The sequence below is a fragment of the Dermochelys coriacea genome, chromosome 2 (genome assembly GCF_009764565.3).
Source record: "Dermochelys coriacea isolate rDerCor1 chromosome 2, rDerCor1.pri.v4, whole genome shotgun sequence".
NCBI classification, from domain to species: Eukaryota; Metazoa; Chordata; order Testudines; family Dermochelyidae; genus Dermochelys; species Dermochelys coriacea.
In genome coordinates this window covers 136910773-136926229 of record NC_050069.1, presented here as the reverse complement: position 1 = coordinate 136926229, position 15457 = coordinate 136910773, and the positions used below count along the sequence as shown (strand labels likewise).

General features: G+C 44.8%; 1 protein-coding gene across 2 annotated transcripts in view; it reads right to left on the bottom strand.

Moving 5' to 3' along the window:
• The window catches only part of MYO10 (myosin X), a 280919-nt gene that overhangs the window by 80913 nt on the left and 184549 nt on the right, over positions 1-15457 (bottom strand). For both annotated transcript variants that reach the window (XM_038390800.2, XM_043508449.1), the window contains exon 19: positions 13346-13426. In XM_038390800.2, coding sequence (XP_038246728.1) covers positions 13346-13426 — 81 coding nt within the window. The remainder of the gene's footprint in view (positions 1-13345; positions 13427-15457) is intronic.

Genomic DNA, 15457 nt, shown 5'->3' with positions numbered 1-15457 from the left:
TGTGCTGGGAGAGCAGCTGAGCCCTGCTTAGGGGGTGGGGCTTCTGACTACAGGACCTATAAAGGTAGCCAGCCAGTCAGGCAGCGGCACAGACAGCTGCAGCGGCACAGGAGCTAGCAAACAGAGCTCTAAACAGGGGAGTTTGAGTGGGAGGTTGGATTGTGGTGCTTGTTTGGGGTTTGCTTTTGCTGGGGGGGTGGTCTTTTTGGTGTGGCTTGTGTTTCCCAGATTAACAGGATTTAGGTGGGAAGGAGATGACAGATACAGAGGCAGCTGTGGGAGTGACTCCTGTAGTGGAAGACACATTGAGGATGACTGGATGTGGAAGCTGTGGTATGTACATGATCCTGGAGGGGGGAACCGGTAAGAGTTTTTTCTGCATGAAATGTTGTCTGATAGAGCTGATGGAGGAAAAAACCCAAGGTTTGGAGATGCAGGTGGAAAGTCTCGTTGAGTTTAGGAACGGGTTTGAGCAGATGATGGAGCAAAGATATGAGGTATCTGAAGGGAAAAGCTCAGACTCCCAGATGGAAGCAGGGCTGGGGAATTTTGAGGGGAGACTGGGTGAGGAAAGTGGTCAGTGGAAATATGTGACTAAAAGAACCAGGCAGAGGAAAAGATGGGCTAGTGAAGGAGAAATAGAGCTTAGGAATAGGTTTGCAGAGTTGGAAAATGAAGAAGGGGTGCAGCAGGTACTTGTTGAAGGTGGACGGGTAAGGAAGAAGAGAAGAGAGGCTAGTCCTATAGGAAAAGGGGAAGAGTCAAGGGAGACTACACCAAATATGAGCCTCAGGAGGATACAGGATGGGTTGAAGAGGATTATAAGGGAAAATAGGAATGGAAAGAACTTGCAGCCAGAGGGAACAGGGGAGAGACTGGAGAATAGCACCGTCACCAGGAAAAGGCAGGTCTATGTGATCGGGGACTATTTATTGAGAAGAATAGACATGCCTGTAACTAGAGCTGATCCTGAGAATAGAAGGGTGTGCTGTCTTCCAGGTGCTAAGATACGGGATGTAGACCTGAGGTTGAAAAGGATCCTAAGGGGAGCGGGAAAGAATCCCTTAATTATCCTTTATGTGGGAACAAATGATACGGCTAGATTCTCGCTGGAAAGTATTAAGGGAGACTATGCTAGGCTGGGGAAGACGCTTAAGGAAATTGAGGCTCAATAGTTTGCAGATGATACAAAGCTGGGAGGTATTGCCAATTCAGAGAAGGATCGGGATATTATACAGAAGGATCTGGATGACCTTGTAACCTGGAGTAATAGTAATAGGATGAAATTTAATAGTGAGAAGTGTAAGGTTATGCATTTAGGGATTAATAACAAGAATTTTATTTATAAGTTGGGGACGCATCAATTAGAAGTAACAGAAGAGGAGAAGGACCTTGGAGTATTGGTTGATCATAGGATGACTATGAGCTGCCAATGTGATATGGCTGTGAAAAAAGCTAATGCGGTTTTGGGATGCATCAGGAGAGGCATTTCCAGTAGGGATAAGGAGGTTTTAGTACCATTATACAAGGCACTGGTGAGACCTCACCTAGAATACTGTGTGCAGTTCTGGTCTCCCATGTTTAAAAAGGATGAATTCAAACTGGAGCAGGTACAGAGAAGGGCTACTAGGATGATCCGAGGAATGGAAAACTTGTCTTATGAAAGGAGACTCAAGGAGCTTGGCTTGTTTAGCCTAACTAAAAGAAGGTTGAGGGGAGATATGATTGCTCTCTCTAAATATATCAGAGGGATAAATACAGGAGAGGGAGAGGAATTATTTCAGCTCAGCACCAATGTGGACACAAGAACAAATGGGTATAAACTGGCCACCAGGAAGTTTAGACTTGAAATCAGACGAAGGTTTTTAACCATCAGAGGAGTGAAGTTTTGGAATAGCCTTCCAAGGGAAGCAGTGGGGGCAAAAGATCTATCTGGTTTTAAGATTCTACTCGATAAGTTTATGGAGGAGATGGTATGATGGGATAATGAGATTTTGGTAAGTAATTGATCTTTAAATATTCAGGGTAAATAGGACTAATCCCCTGAGATGGGATATTAGATGGATGGGATCTGAGTTACCCAGGAAAGAATTTTCTGTAGTATCTGGCTGGTGAATCTTGCCCATATGCTCAGGGTTTAGCTGATTGCCGTATTTGGGGTCGGGAAGGAATTTTCCTCCAGGGCAGATTGGAGAGGTCCTGGAGGTTTTTCACCTTCTTCTGTAGCATGGGGCATGGTTGACTTGAGGGAGGCTTCTCTGCTCCTTGAAGTCTTTAAACTATGATTTAAGGACTTCAATAGCTCAGACATGGGTGAGGTTTTTCATAGGAGTGGGTGGGTGAGATTCTGTGGCCTGCGCTGTGCAGGAGGTCGGACTAGATTATCAGAATGGTCCCTTCTGACCTTAGTATCTATGAATCTATATGAATATGAAAGTATGCATCCTGCAGATCGAGGGCAGCGTACCACGCCCTGGGATCCAGGGAGGGGATGAGGGAGGCCAGGGAGACCATGCGGAACTTGAGCTTTACCATGTACAGGTTCAGGCCTCGCAGGTCCAGGATGGGCCTGAGCCCCCCTTTGGCCTTCAGGATAAGGAAATAGCGGGAGTAGTACCCCTTGCGTTTGAACTCCGCTGGCACCCTTTCCACCGCTCCTAGGCCAAGGAGCCACCCCACCTCCTGCTCGAGCAGAGCCTCATGGGAGGGGTCCTCCAGGAGGGATGGGAGCGGAGGGTGGTTGGGCGGGATGGAATAAACTGGAGGATGTAACCCCGGGAGATGGTGTTGAGGACCCATCGGTCCAAGGCCAGCTGTGACCATTATGGGAGGAGAACACACAACTGATTGGAGAAGGGAAGCTTTACTGTGGATGGATCCTGGATGTGAACTGGTAGGGTGCCCCCGGGCGTCCCATCAAAACCACCGCTTTCCTGCCTCTTTGCCCTTGGACGACCCAGGCTGGGGGGCAGGCTGAGACTGCCTCTGCAGGCGCTTCTTATAGTCCCACTCCTTTTTGTAAGAGGGCTAATATTTAGAGTGGGTGGCCTAGGCAGGAGCCTGCTGTGACTTAAACTTAGGTTTAGCTGGAGCCAGAACATACAGGCCTAGAGTCTGAAGCATGGTGTGGGAGTCTTTCAGCCCATGCAGTTTTATATCCGTTTGTTCTGCAAACACAGCCTTTCCGTCAAACAGGAGGTCCTGCAAGGAAGTCTGCGCCTCACTGGATAGCCGAGAAAGCAGGAGCCACGACTCACTTCTCATGGACACCGCGGAGGCCATGGACCATATGGCCGTGTCCGTCACATCCGACACTGCCGGCAGGGTTGCCCAGGCAGCCACTGTAACCTTCTCCACCAGCGCTTTGAACTTCTTCCTGTCACACTCCTGGAGGGAGTCCTTGAACTTGGGCAGAGAGCCCCACAGATTGAACTCATACCGGTCCAGGAGAGCCTGATGGTTTGCCACCTGTAACTGGAAGCTCAAGGACAAATAAATTTTTGCTCCCAAATGAATCCAGCCTCCTTGAATCCTTATTCTTCGGAGTAGGGGCTGGTTGGCCCTGCCGTTCCCTGTGGTTGAATGACTCGACCACCAGGGAGTTAGGAGCAGGGCGGGTGTATAGGTATTCATGTCCTCTGGTAGGCACAAATTACTTGTGTTCCATTCTCTTAGAGATGGGGGGGCCAATGAGGCCGGGGTTTGCTACAGGGCATTTGAAATTTTTGCCACCCCTTCATGGAGAGGCAAGGCCACCCTGCCCAGTACCGAGGCGGATAGGACGTTAAAAAGGGAGTCTGAGGGCTCCTTCTCTGAAGGTTGAGGTTTGATGCCGTCCTTTTCAATAGCTCTTGGTGGGCTTTAAAGTCCTCCTGTGGGACGGCGGGAGGAGGGGCCGTAATCACCTCATCAGAGGAGAGCGAGGAGGAAGGTGCAGTACTTTGCGTGTTCACTGGCACCGGAGGGTCCACCACCTGGTTGCTCTCCGGGCACAGCACTGAGGATGTACGTCCAACCGACTCCTTCCTCGGAGGTTGGGAGAGGGAGGCCAACGGCCGGTCTGAAGCTCCAGCCACCGAGCGAGCCCCCAACTGGGGCTGTGTTGGGGGCCACGATGCCCAGTGCCACTACACCTGCTGTGGCACCAGCGGAGCAGGCTGTTTGGCCTGACCCATCGATGGGCGGCTATGCAGGGAGGCCGGGCTGACATATAAGCTACTGCTGTCCCTGAACCAGGAAGATTGGTGGCGCCGGGAGCGGTGCCGACCCCGAGACTGTGAATCCAACATGGAGGAACGGTACCGTCGGTAGCAGCTGCTTTGCAATCGGCTCTGGCGGGTGGATCCGCAACAGCGAATCGCCAGTGATCGATGCCCGGGGCTGCGGGAGTCGTGCTGTGGCGGGGTCCTGGAGCAAGGTGATGAACGGGAACGGCGTCAACATTTGTGTCGTGACCGGCTACGATAGCCCCTTCGAGATGAGGACCTTTTGCTATGTCTGCCTTGGTCCCATCAGTGTCCGCTCCTCAACGCAGAGCGGTGCCACGAGTCTCTGTCAAACGGAACCCAACAGACAACCTGGTGGGAGTCGATGGCGACCCACGTGGACTATGCATGGAACGGTCACTGAGCGGCGAATGGTGTCAGGAACATTCCCTCGACCGAGACCGAGGTGACTGCGGAGATCCCAGCGGTGGCTTGCCTCTGGACCGCAGCGCCAGCATTGGTGATGCTCCTGATACCAGCATGGACATCACGTCCCGAGCCACCTGCAGGGCCTCTGGTGTGGAGGGCATCCGGACTCTGGGGAAGCCTGCTCCTAACGGGCCGGGCTACTCCGCTTGACTTGAGTCAGAGGCCTAGAGGCCGATGGGGGTTGAGGACTGCCCAACATGGGTCTAGTCTCTGCCCAGATTTACTCTGGTGCCGTGGTGGTGAAGGCCTCTTTTTAGCCTTCTTGGCGTGCCCCATGGACGGGGAGCAATGACGACTAGTAGATGGCGCCGGAGGGTCGCTGTGCACTGAAACCGTGGTGCCCTGTGCTGACTTGGAACGGCGCGCCAGAGTCAGGGTCAATGCCGACTCCATGAGGATAGCTCGGAGCCTGTCGTCTCTCTCTCTCTTGGTCTGAGGCTTAAACGACTTGCAAATCTTGCAGCGATCGCTGAGATGGATTTCACCCAAACAACATAAACAGTCTGCATGCGGATCACACACTGGCATCTGGCTCCTACAAGTGTCGCATGACTTCAAACCCAGGGTGCGGGGTATGCCCTGGCCCGGGCGCACTAGCTAAACTAAAACTAATCGAGCACTAACTACAGGTCACACTGAACAAACAAGAGTTCTGGGGACAAGCTACAGCAAAGCTGGAGCAGAGCAGTTCTGAAGCACCTTCACTGGCGGCAAGAAGGAACTGAGGGTGGGGGGAGTGTGCAGCGCCCCTTATACTGCACCATGGAGGCACCACTCCAGAAATACCTAGGGGCGCTCCCCTACGGGTACTGCTAGGGGAAAAACTTCCGACACCGGTGCACGTGGCGAGCATGCACACCTATTGTGGAATACACATGAGCACTTGAAGAAGATGACAGGCAGCACTATTCTGCACATGCAGCAATCTGAAAAGCTCTGACTTGGGAAAGCCATAGAGAAGACAGTTACAATAGTCAAGGTAAGAAGAGATGAAGGAATGGATGAGGATTCCAGAAAAAGGGAAGGTGAGACAATGACATATGTGGGCAATGTTTCAGAGGTCATGCTAGACAGACATAGGGATTGCAGAGGAGCAGGAATCTGGTTAAGAATTATGCCAGTGCTACAGACAGTAAAGACAACTAACAAGTCTGAATTAGGAAAGGAGACTGAGAAGATGGACCTGAGTTTGAGAGTACTCCTCCTGCCCAAGAGACAAACTTCAGTCTTTCAGATATTCAGCAAAGCAAGTCAATAATCTAAATTTCCATGGATCAGTCTGAGGACAGACAGAGTGAGTTAACAGGAAGGAGTCATGCTAAAGGCATTGCATTGGAAAATATGTACAACTGTGAACATTAACAATTGAGATGGTGGTTGAGGAGCGTAAAGGTACAAAAATGAAAGATGGAAAAAAGGAAGAATGAAACTTTGGGATTCTTTAGAGCAAGAGTCTTGCAACAGAGGAGAAATCACCATCAGATACAGTGTATGAGCAAAAAGAAAAGGAGTACTTGTGGCACCTCAGAGACTAACAAATTTATTTGAGCATAAGCTTTCGTGATCTACAGCTCACTTCATCAGATGCATTCAGTGGAAAATACAGTGGGGAGATGATTTATATACACAGAGAACATGAAACAATGGGTGTTACCATACACACTGTAAGGAGAGTGATCATTTAAGATGAGCTATTACCAGCGGGGGGGAGGAAGAAAATCTTTTGTAGTGATAATCAAGGTGGGCCATTTCCAGCAGTTGACAAGAATGTCTGAGGAACAGTGGGGGGGGGGGAAATAACATGGGGAAATAGTTTTACTTTGTGTAATGACCCATCCACTCCCAGTCTCTATTCAAGCCTAAATTAATTGTATCCAGTTTGCAAATTAATTCCAATTCAGCAGTCTCTCATTGGAGTCTGGTTTTGAAGCTTTTTTGTTGAAGAATAGCCATTCTTAGGTCTGTAATCGAGTGACCAGAGAGATTGAAGTGTTCTCCAACTGGTTTTTGAATGTTATAATTCTTGACGTCTGATTTGTGTCCATTTATTCTTTTATATAGAGACTGTCCAGTTTGACCAATGTACTTGGTAGAGGGGCATTCCTGGCACATGATGGCATATATCACATTGATAGATGCGCAGGTGAACGAGCCTCTGATAGTGTGGCTGATGTGATTAGGCCCTATGATGGTATCCCCTGAATAGATATGTGGACACAGCTGGCAACGGGCTTTGTTGCAAGGATAGGTTCCTGGGTTAGTGGTTCCGTTGTGTGGTGAGTATTTGCTTCAGGTTGGGGAGCTGTCTGTAAGCAAGGACTGGCCTGTCAAGATCTGTAAGAGTGATGGGTCGTCCTTCAGGATAGGTTGTAGATCCTTGATGATGTGTTGGAGAGGTTTTAGTTGGGGGCTGAAGGTGATGGCTAGTGGCATTCTGTTCTTTTCTTTGTTGGGCTTGTCCTGTAGTAGGTGACTTCTGGGTACTCTTCTGGATCTGTCAATCTGTTTCTTCACTTCAGCAGGTGGGTATTGTAGTTGTAAGAATGCTTGATTGAGATCTTGTAGGTGTTTGCCTCTGTCTGAGGGTTTGGAGCAAATGCGAATGAATCGTAGAGCTTGGCTCTAGACAATGGATCGTGTGGTTTGATCTGGGTGAAAGCTGGAGGTATGTAGGTAGGAATAGCGGTCAGTAGGTTTGCGATATAGGGTGGTGTTTATGTGACCATCGCTTATTAGCACCATAGTGTCCAGGCAGTGGATTTCTTGTGTGGACTGGTCCAGGCTGAGGTTGATGGTGGGATGGAAATCGTTGAAATCATGGTGGAATTCCTCAAGGGCTTCTTTTCCATGCGTCCAGATGATGAAGATGTCATCAGTGTAGCGCAAGTAGAGTAGGGGCATTAGGGGACGAGAGCTGAAGAAGTGTTGTTCTAGTCAGCTATGAAAATGTTGGCATACTGTGGGGCCATGCGGGTACCCATCGCTGATTTGAAGGTATACATTGTCCCCAAAGATGAAATAGTGAGGACAAAGTCACAAAATTCAGCCATCAGGTTAGCCATGTTATGTTAACAGTTATCAGGGATACTGTTCCTGATGGCTTATAGTCCATCTTTGTGTGGAATGTTGGTGTAGAGGGCTTCTACATCCATAGTGACCAGGATGGTGTTTTCAGGAAGATCACCGATGGACTGTAGTTTCCTCAGGAAGTCAGTGATGTCTCGAAGATAGCTGGGAGTGCTGGGAGTGTAGGGCCTGAGGAGGGAGTCTACATAGCCAGAGAATCCTGCTGTCAGGGTGCCAATGGTTGAGATGATGGAGCATCCAGGATTTCCAGGTTTATGGATATTGGGTAGCAGATAGAATACCCCAGGTCGGGATTCCAGGGATATGTCTGTGTGGATTTGTTCTTGTGCTTTTTCAGGGAGTTTCTTGAGCAAATGCTGTAGTTTCCTTTGGTAACCCGCAGTGGGATCAGAGGGTAATGGCTTGTAGAAAGTGGTGTTAGAGAGCTGCCTAGCAGCCTCTTGTTCATATTCTGACCTATTCATGATGATGACAGCACCTCCTTTGTCAGCCTTTTTGATTATGATGTCAGAGTTGTTTCTGAGGCTGTGAATGGCGTTGTGTTCTGCACGGCTGAGGTTATGGGGCAAGTGATGCTGCTTTTCCACAATTTCAGCCCGTGCACGTCGGCGGAAGCACTCTATGTAGAAGTCCAGTCTGCTGTTTCGACCTTCAGGAGGAGTCCACCCGGAATCCTTCTTTTTGTAGTGTTGGTAGGAAGGTCTCTGTGGGTTAGTATGTTGTGCAGAGGTGTGTTGGAAATATTCCTTGTGTCGGAGATGTCGAAAACAGGATTCTAGGTCACCACAGAACTGTATCATGTTCATGGGGGTGGAGGGGCAGAAGGAGAGGCTCCAAAATAGGACAGATTCTTCTGCAGGGTCAGAGTATAATTGGATAGATTAACAATACTGCTGGGTGGGTTAAGAGAACCACTATTGTGGCCCCTTGTGGCATGTAGTACTTTAGATAGTTTAGTGTCCTTTTTCTTTTGTAGAGAAGCAAAGTGTGTGTTGTAAATGGCTTGTCTAGTTTTGTAAAGTCCAGCCACGAGGAAGTTTGTGTGGAAGGTTGATTTTTTATGAGAGTATCCAGTTTTGAGAGCTCATCTTAATCTTTTCCCTGTTTGCTGTGGAGGATGTTGATCAGGTGGTTCCGCAGTTTCTTTGAGAGTGTGTGGCACAAGTTGTCAGCATAGTCTGTGTAGTATGTAGATGTAATGGATTTTTTACCTTCAGTCCTTTTCGTATGATGTCCATCTGTTTGCGTTTGGAAAGCAAATGAGCAGTTTGATAGTTAAAAGTGGAATCACGAAAGGAGGAACCGAGAAACACCTAAGTCATTGTGGATAAAGTTCATCAGGATGGAAGGATGCACAGTGCTCAAAGATGCATTGAGGTCAAGAATGAGGGAGAAGGACCCTTCATTAGCAGAAAATATTAATTCATCACACAGCATAGAGCAGTTTCCATGCTATGCTAGAACAGAACTCAGACTGAAAAATGTGAAAACAGATGCACTGATTGTTTAGGAGACTCCCAAGAAAGATGAACAGGACTCTTATTCTTCCATCTACAGCTTGTTTGCTGAAATGCCTTAGGACAAAAGGTTATGCACTCTGTGTTCTCCCTTTAGGGAGTAGCTAATGAGGGCAGATTCTGCTCTGATATGTAAATGCCTAGTGGTTTGCTTCATTTAGTGGATTGTTCTTGCCTGCCTCTGTAACATTTGATAAAAATCAACTTCTTAATCAATTACAACTTCAATAATTGTTACAAATTATCAAATCTCGTCCACTATTAACGAACTTTGATGTATAGCACAGAACATGAAGTATTGCTATTGTAATTTTTTGCTTTTCATAGTTTTGAATTTCATCTTCCATCTGTCTGATCTCCTTTACTGAGGAGTCCAAATATGTGTTTACTGTACTGAAGCTCTTAATCTATTCCCCTCTGGAAATATTACAGACTTTCTTACTAATGGATGTAACCTATGTGTACTAAATCAAAAGGGCAACAAGTGGCTTAGGAAGGTTTCTCTCCTTTTTTATCATTGCCGCTCTGATTCTCTCCTGTGCCTCTTTCCATAATGCAGTATTGTTTCAAAAAGCAGCAAAAGTAGCTATGTCTCCTTTTATACCATTCATTACTTTACAAACGCCATATATGCTAAGTACCTTCATTATTTAGAAGGTGACTTCATCATTATTTAAAAGGTGTTTTTAAATGTGTTTAAAAGTGTTTTAAATACTTATTTGCTTACCTAGAGTAAAAAGTAGGAGCAGAAACAATACATGACAAGGACAGGTATTGTCACTAAGTTCTTGTTCTTCCAACCCTTGTTTCTCTGTGTTAGCAGCTAATCTAAACAGCTCATGCAGTCAAGTCTACCTATCAGAGCTTGCAGTCTGACTCACATACATGACATCAATTCCCTAGTAATGCAAGCACAAGGCTAAATTTTCTTTTAGCCAAGCTGTCTTGGAGTTACACAAACTGACACACCTTTCTCAGCCAATATAAATCATGCAGTACTTTTTTTTTTTTTTTGCAAAGGAAAATCACTTGACAGTACCAATTACAAAGGACCCAAACCTGAAGAAGTTAAACAATAGGTTATAAGCAGTTTTCAGGGAGTGGTTGTCTTCGGAAAGTTCCTATTTAAAAAATGTCAATTGAAGTGTAAATCCACTGAATTCAACTGAGTTACAGGGGTAAATCTGGGTTCGTGGGGCCTGATCCTGATCTTACAACAGTTTGAATGAGGATCAACTCCAGTGACTTCACTGCAGTTACACTGATGTACAACCAATATAAGTGACATGGATGTTTGCCCCACTAAATCCAAAGTAGATCCGAGGGAAAATAAGACCAGAACAACTCCTCATATCATTTTGAAATTTGCAATCTCAGGAACTATAAATAATAAAAGCCCTGCTTTATAGTGACACATTAATCAACTTCCTTTTCTTAAAAAAGTACCTTAAATTCAGCCTACACAATTTTACTCTTATTCACAAAAATAATAGTACAGAAATAAAAAGATGAATAAATAGAAGTGGTTTTATTGAGACACAGGAGGAGAAAAAGCCAGTGCACAATGGGTTAAATTTAAAACCGTAATTTCCTGACATTGATTTTTGAACCTTAAACTGAATGGAAAATGCCATTGTCAGAAATTTTTGCTTGCCTGCCCCTCCTCTTTTCCATGAAATCTTGTATGAATTGGTGCTGCTAGCTAGAACATTTTTGACTCCTTTCTTAGTAACTAAGCCATCAATCTAGTTCTTCAAACAGGGCTTATTTTTCAGCAAAGTCATCTTACGTTGATTTAACTTAAATTTACGATCACAGCAAGGCAAGAAGAAAACTAGGGAATAAACTCTTTGGAAACAAGATTTTGCTGATTTTGTTTATTAACACATTGAAAGGGACTATCTAGGAAAGGGGTTCCCAATCTGTTCCCACACATTATCCCATAACTAGCTATAAACTCTTGCTGCAGCTTAGGTTCCAGGATTCTTTATACCAATGGCCCAGACTCCTTCGCAGTTGCTAATTTTGAGAGGATTTTTAATTAAATGTATGCAAAGATTAGGATGGCAGCATATTTTACTAAATTTGGGCAGGCTGGGGTAAGACTGCTGGGTGGAGAGGACTGGGTGGGAAGTAATGGGATGCTGGATGGGAGGTAGTGGGGGGTTCAGAGTAGTAGTGGAGGAGCCTTTAAGATGATTCAGGATGAGAGGAAAAACTATTGACTTTGGAGGTGGTACTCAGTGAGCTCCCACTCTCCTTATTCCCACTCTTTTCCCCTAATGTATTCCCCCTCTCACCTTATCTCTGTCACTGGCAGGCTGAGGAGGGAGGGCTATACAGGGCCCTGTTGTTCCCAGACAGTGGTAGCAAGAGGCAAGGAAGGGGACTGCCGAGGACTCTCTGGCTGCCCAGCGGGAACTGGAGGCAAGAGTGTTTGTGCTCTCTTCCCTGGTGGCAACAACATTAAGAATTGGAAGAGCCATGCTGGCAAAGTACAAGGATCATGCACAAGTGATGCAAGCAACATAATGCAATGAGACTGATCCTTGCATCATCCATCTGTGGTCCTTGCACTTTTGCTGCTGTGGGGCTTGCTCAGGGCTCCTGGTTGCAAGAAGATACAAAAGGGCCCCTGTTATTCCCAAGTGGCAGTAGAAGAGAGGCTTGATCAGGGCTTTGTGGGTCCTTGCAGCAGGAGGGGGAATAGTCTTCTCAGATGCATGAATCCAACCCTGAACAGTGCTGTGACTTGACTAAGTTGGCCCTTGACTAAGTGTGCCCTCACTGGTCCTAGCCACCAGCTACATACCAAGCTGAAGGATTTTTATGTTTAGATTTTGGCCTTTGCACTCTAGAGGCCCCAAGGCTGAGAACAGTTGGTCTCGAGATGCACTCAGAGCCAGCATCAGGCCATTTCCCCACAATGCCAAGATATTGCATGGGCGGTGTCACAGACACATCATTTGAAACCCCACAGCCTAGGTAAAAGTTTTCCCCTTATAAAGAAAACTTGAAGGACAGTTAGCAGCTAACACATTTTAAAGCTCTGGGGATAGACAACTGTAAAATCTTCAGTGGAATCTAGACAACTTCCTTGATGTTTTACAGTCCTGATAAATCAGACACTGGGGTTGTCACAAGATAGAGTATTTCTAGCTACAGTCTGCAGACTATACTGTGAAAGCTTAACGTTTGTTAATGTCTTTGCCTGTTGCAATTTCAACATTAAACATCACACCATGATGGGCAAATAAAAAGGACTACTTTGACATTTTAGGATCAGGGTAGCATTTGACTCCTAGATCTCAAACTTTTTGATTTCCTAGAGGGCCCCACATTCCCATACTTGCCTGGCAACTTGGTACACTGAATATTAATCTCTTTGAAACATTTTTTTTCTGTTTTAAGTACTTAAGTGTCTCAGAACTACAACATAAGAACAAACATGACTTCACCGGGTATTTTACAGAAACTGAAAGGTTAAGTGGCAGATGATAAAGAAAATACAGTAAAGCAAACCTCCCAAATTACTGGATTGAAAGTCATTAAAGGAAATAAACAGTATTTTTAAAAATTAAATTGTAGTAAGCAGAACAGCAATAGCACAGTGAAACCACTGTAAGTGACCATCTTTATTTTGCAATTTCCTGCTGTAAGAGAGTTTTATTGTAAAATCCCCAAATGTATCAAGTACAATTCTGTTACACCTTTATTAGAAGACCAACACGGTGAGGTAAGTGATTTTTGTCAGATCTTTGGGTAGTCACTTAAAACAGATTTTACTGCGGTAATGATTATTCTAGTTGTATACATACAGTGCATGTGAAATAGCTTGCTACGAAAACATCCAGACACAAGAGCTGCAGAAGTCTGCAGACTTCTCCAGAACCTGCCACCATTTTTTGGAGTCATTTGTACCTGTGAAAGTGAATCCAAAATGCTACTATTCTGATTTGCATAGGTGTAAATGACAATACAAGATATGGAGCATTGGGCCCTACGTACTTGGAAAACAACTCAGAAAGATAGAGTTTTAAATCTTACCTTCTGCATATTTGGCTTGATACATCGAACAAAGAAGGGATTAGAGGAACTTAATGTTGCCATTAAGGAATGCAGTGAGTCCTAAAACAAAGGTAGAAAAGAAGACAGTACTTTAAAAACAGCTTTTTCGTAAGTCCTACACTTTAGCTCTCTCAAAACTAAGCATTGCAGGCAGTCCCTAGAGCAACACCTAGTGATCTAGATTAGAAATTACAACAGTACAAGCTTTTCCATGATAGAGTCAGTTATGCTAATACGAATACAGGTCTTAACATGTGAGGTGACACACTGCTCTGTTGTTTGCCCTTTTGATTAAAAGTACTGACAAGAGTTACTGATCAGCATGAAGACAGCTCTATTTATAAAGGTACACCATCAACTTGAAAATCTAATTTCTCTCTCAAAATGCTGAACCTGTTGTAGTTACAAGTAACACTTAAGAATTCTGTCCTGCATTATGATCTACATGTGTGCATTGCTGTGCCCATGCAAATCACAATGCACGATCCAGGCATAAGATAACATTGTTACTGAAAGAAGTTAGCAAAAATAATCTCCCCTCCTCCCATTTTCCCCCAGTTTTTCTATTCTGTGCATTTGACAGCATTTTGTGTATATTCGAGTTCACTCTCTCTCCTATATGGAGTCAGTTTCTCTCTTGATGAAAAGACACTTATAAGAAAAATACTAAATCAACAAGGGCACAGAAAAACATAGCTCTTGAATTTCAAAAGTTCTTTAGAAAGTAACATTAAAATTGTGTTTAAAGAACGCTCTTTCAGAAACTAGATTTTTTTTTAAAAAAAATCAATGAATAAAATTCACATTGAGAGTATATATGTAACATATGTACTTTACTAAGTATAGCTGTAATTTAACTTAACATACACTGTATCAGAGGCATATTTCTCTATTAAATAAAATTCCTAGAATATCCTTAGCACGAAAACATCAAGTTTACAATACTCACTTAAAAAATAAAACAGATTATATCTATATTGTGTAATTCTACACACACACACCATTTTCTCCTCAGCACTAACAGAATTCTGAATTATAAAATACACAATATAACATAGATTATCTAATGTATTATTATTACCTCATCTAATTGGAAATAAAGGTCGCCAATGAAGTCATCATCCCTCTTCTGATGTATTTACATGAAAAATTCCCCCTTCACTGAACTTTCAATTCAATGTTCCCCCATTCTATTCAAGGAGATACTGAGGTATTTTTGTAAATCTATTACAGTGGGGGCAAAGAAAGCAAATGCTGATGCAATTTGAAACTTGACCATTATTTCCAGTGTGTCTGGTTAACCATTGTTTGCTACAGAACAAAGAGGGCAAAAGAACCAAGCAGCAAATATTACATAGAAAAGGCTCCAGCTTCTAGCAATAAAATAAATATTTACCTCTTGAAAAAATGTAAACTTTATCCATGCTTAACCTGTGTGAATGCTGTATTTCAGGACAACTTGGATAACCCTGTTGATCTCTGACAATAGAGGATAGTACTCATGGCAATAACTTTGTAAACGTAACAGGGAAGGCAAGTGAGCCTGAACAAAGGTAGGCTGATGATATATTCCATTTTCACATGCAGCTCTGGACTGACCTCATGAGCTGCTAGCATCCTGGACTCCCACTGCCACCCAAGTCAGTGGGATAGGAGGCTGCTCACCACACCTCATGAGATCGGATCTAGAGAGTACTCTGAATCAGGGTCATTACAAATCAATAACCAAGTTGTCATAATGAATCTGATACCGTCACCAGTTTTATTCCTTTTCATTTTAAACTTCTGAACAAATCATGTGTTGTTCAGGGCTCCTGAGGGCGAGGAGACAAAGAGAAAGAAGGGGCTTGATTCTCCCTTGCCTTACACCTTCTGTAGTCATTTACCCCGGGCAAAGTGAGTGCAAAACACTGCTACTCCTATGCAGAAACATCTCATGTTTGCTTTGTCCAGGTGCAAATGACTGCAAAGGCAGCAGTGAATCAAGCCCTCAGTGATCTGGAGAGCTACCAAGGAGGGTAAGGAGAATGAACTACTGCAGCCAATGGCGTTCCACAACCATAAAGGGGTGCTGTGTGCTACTCAAGGGTC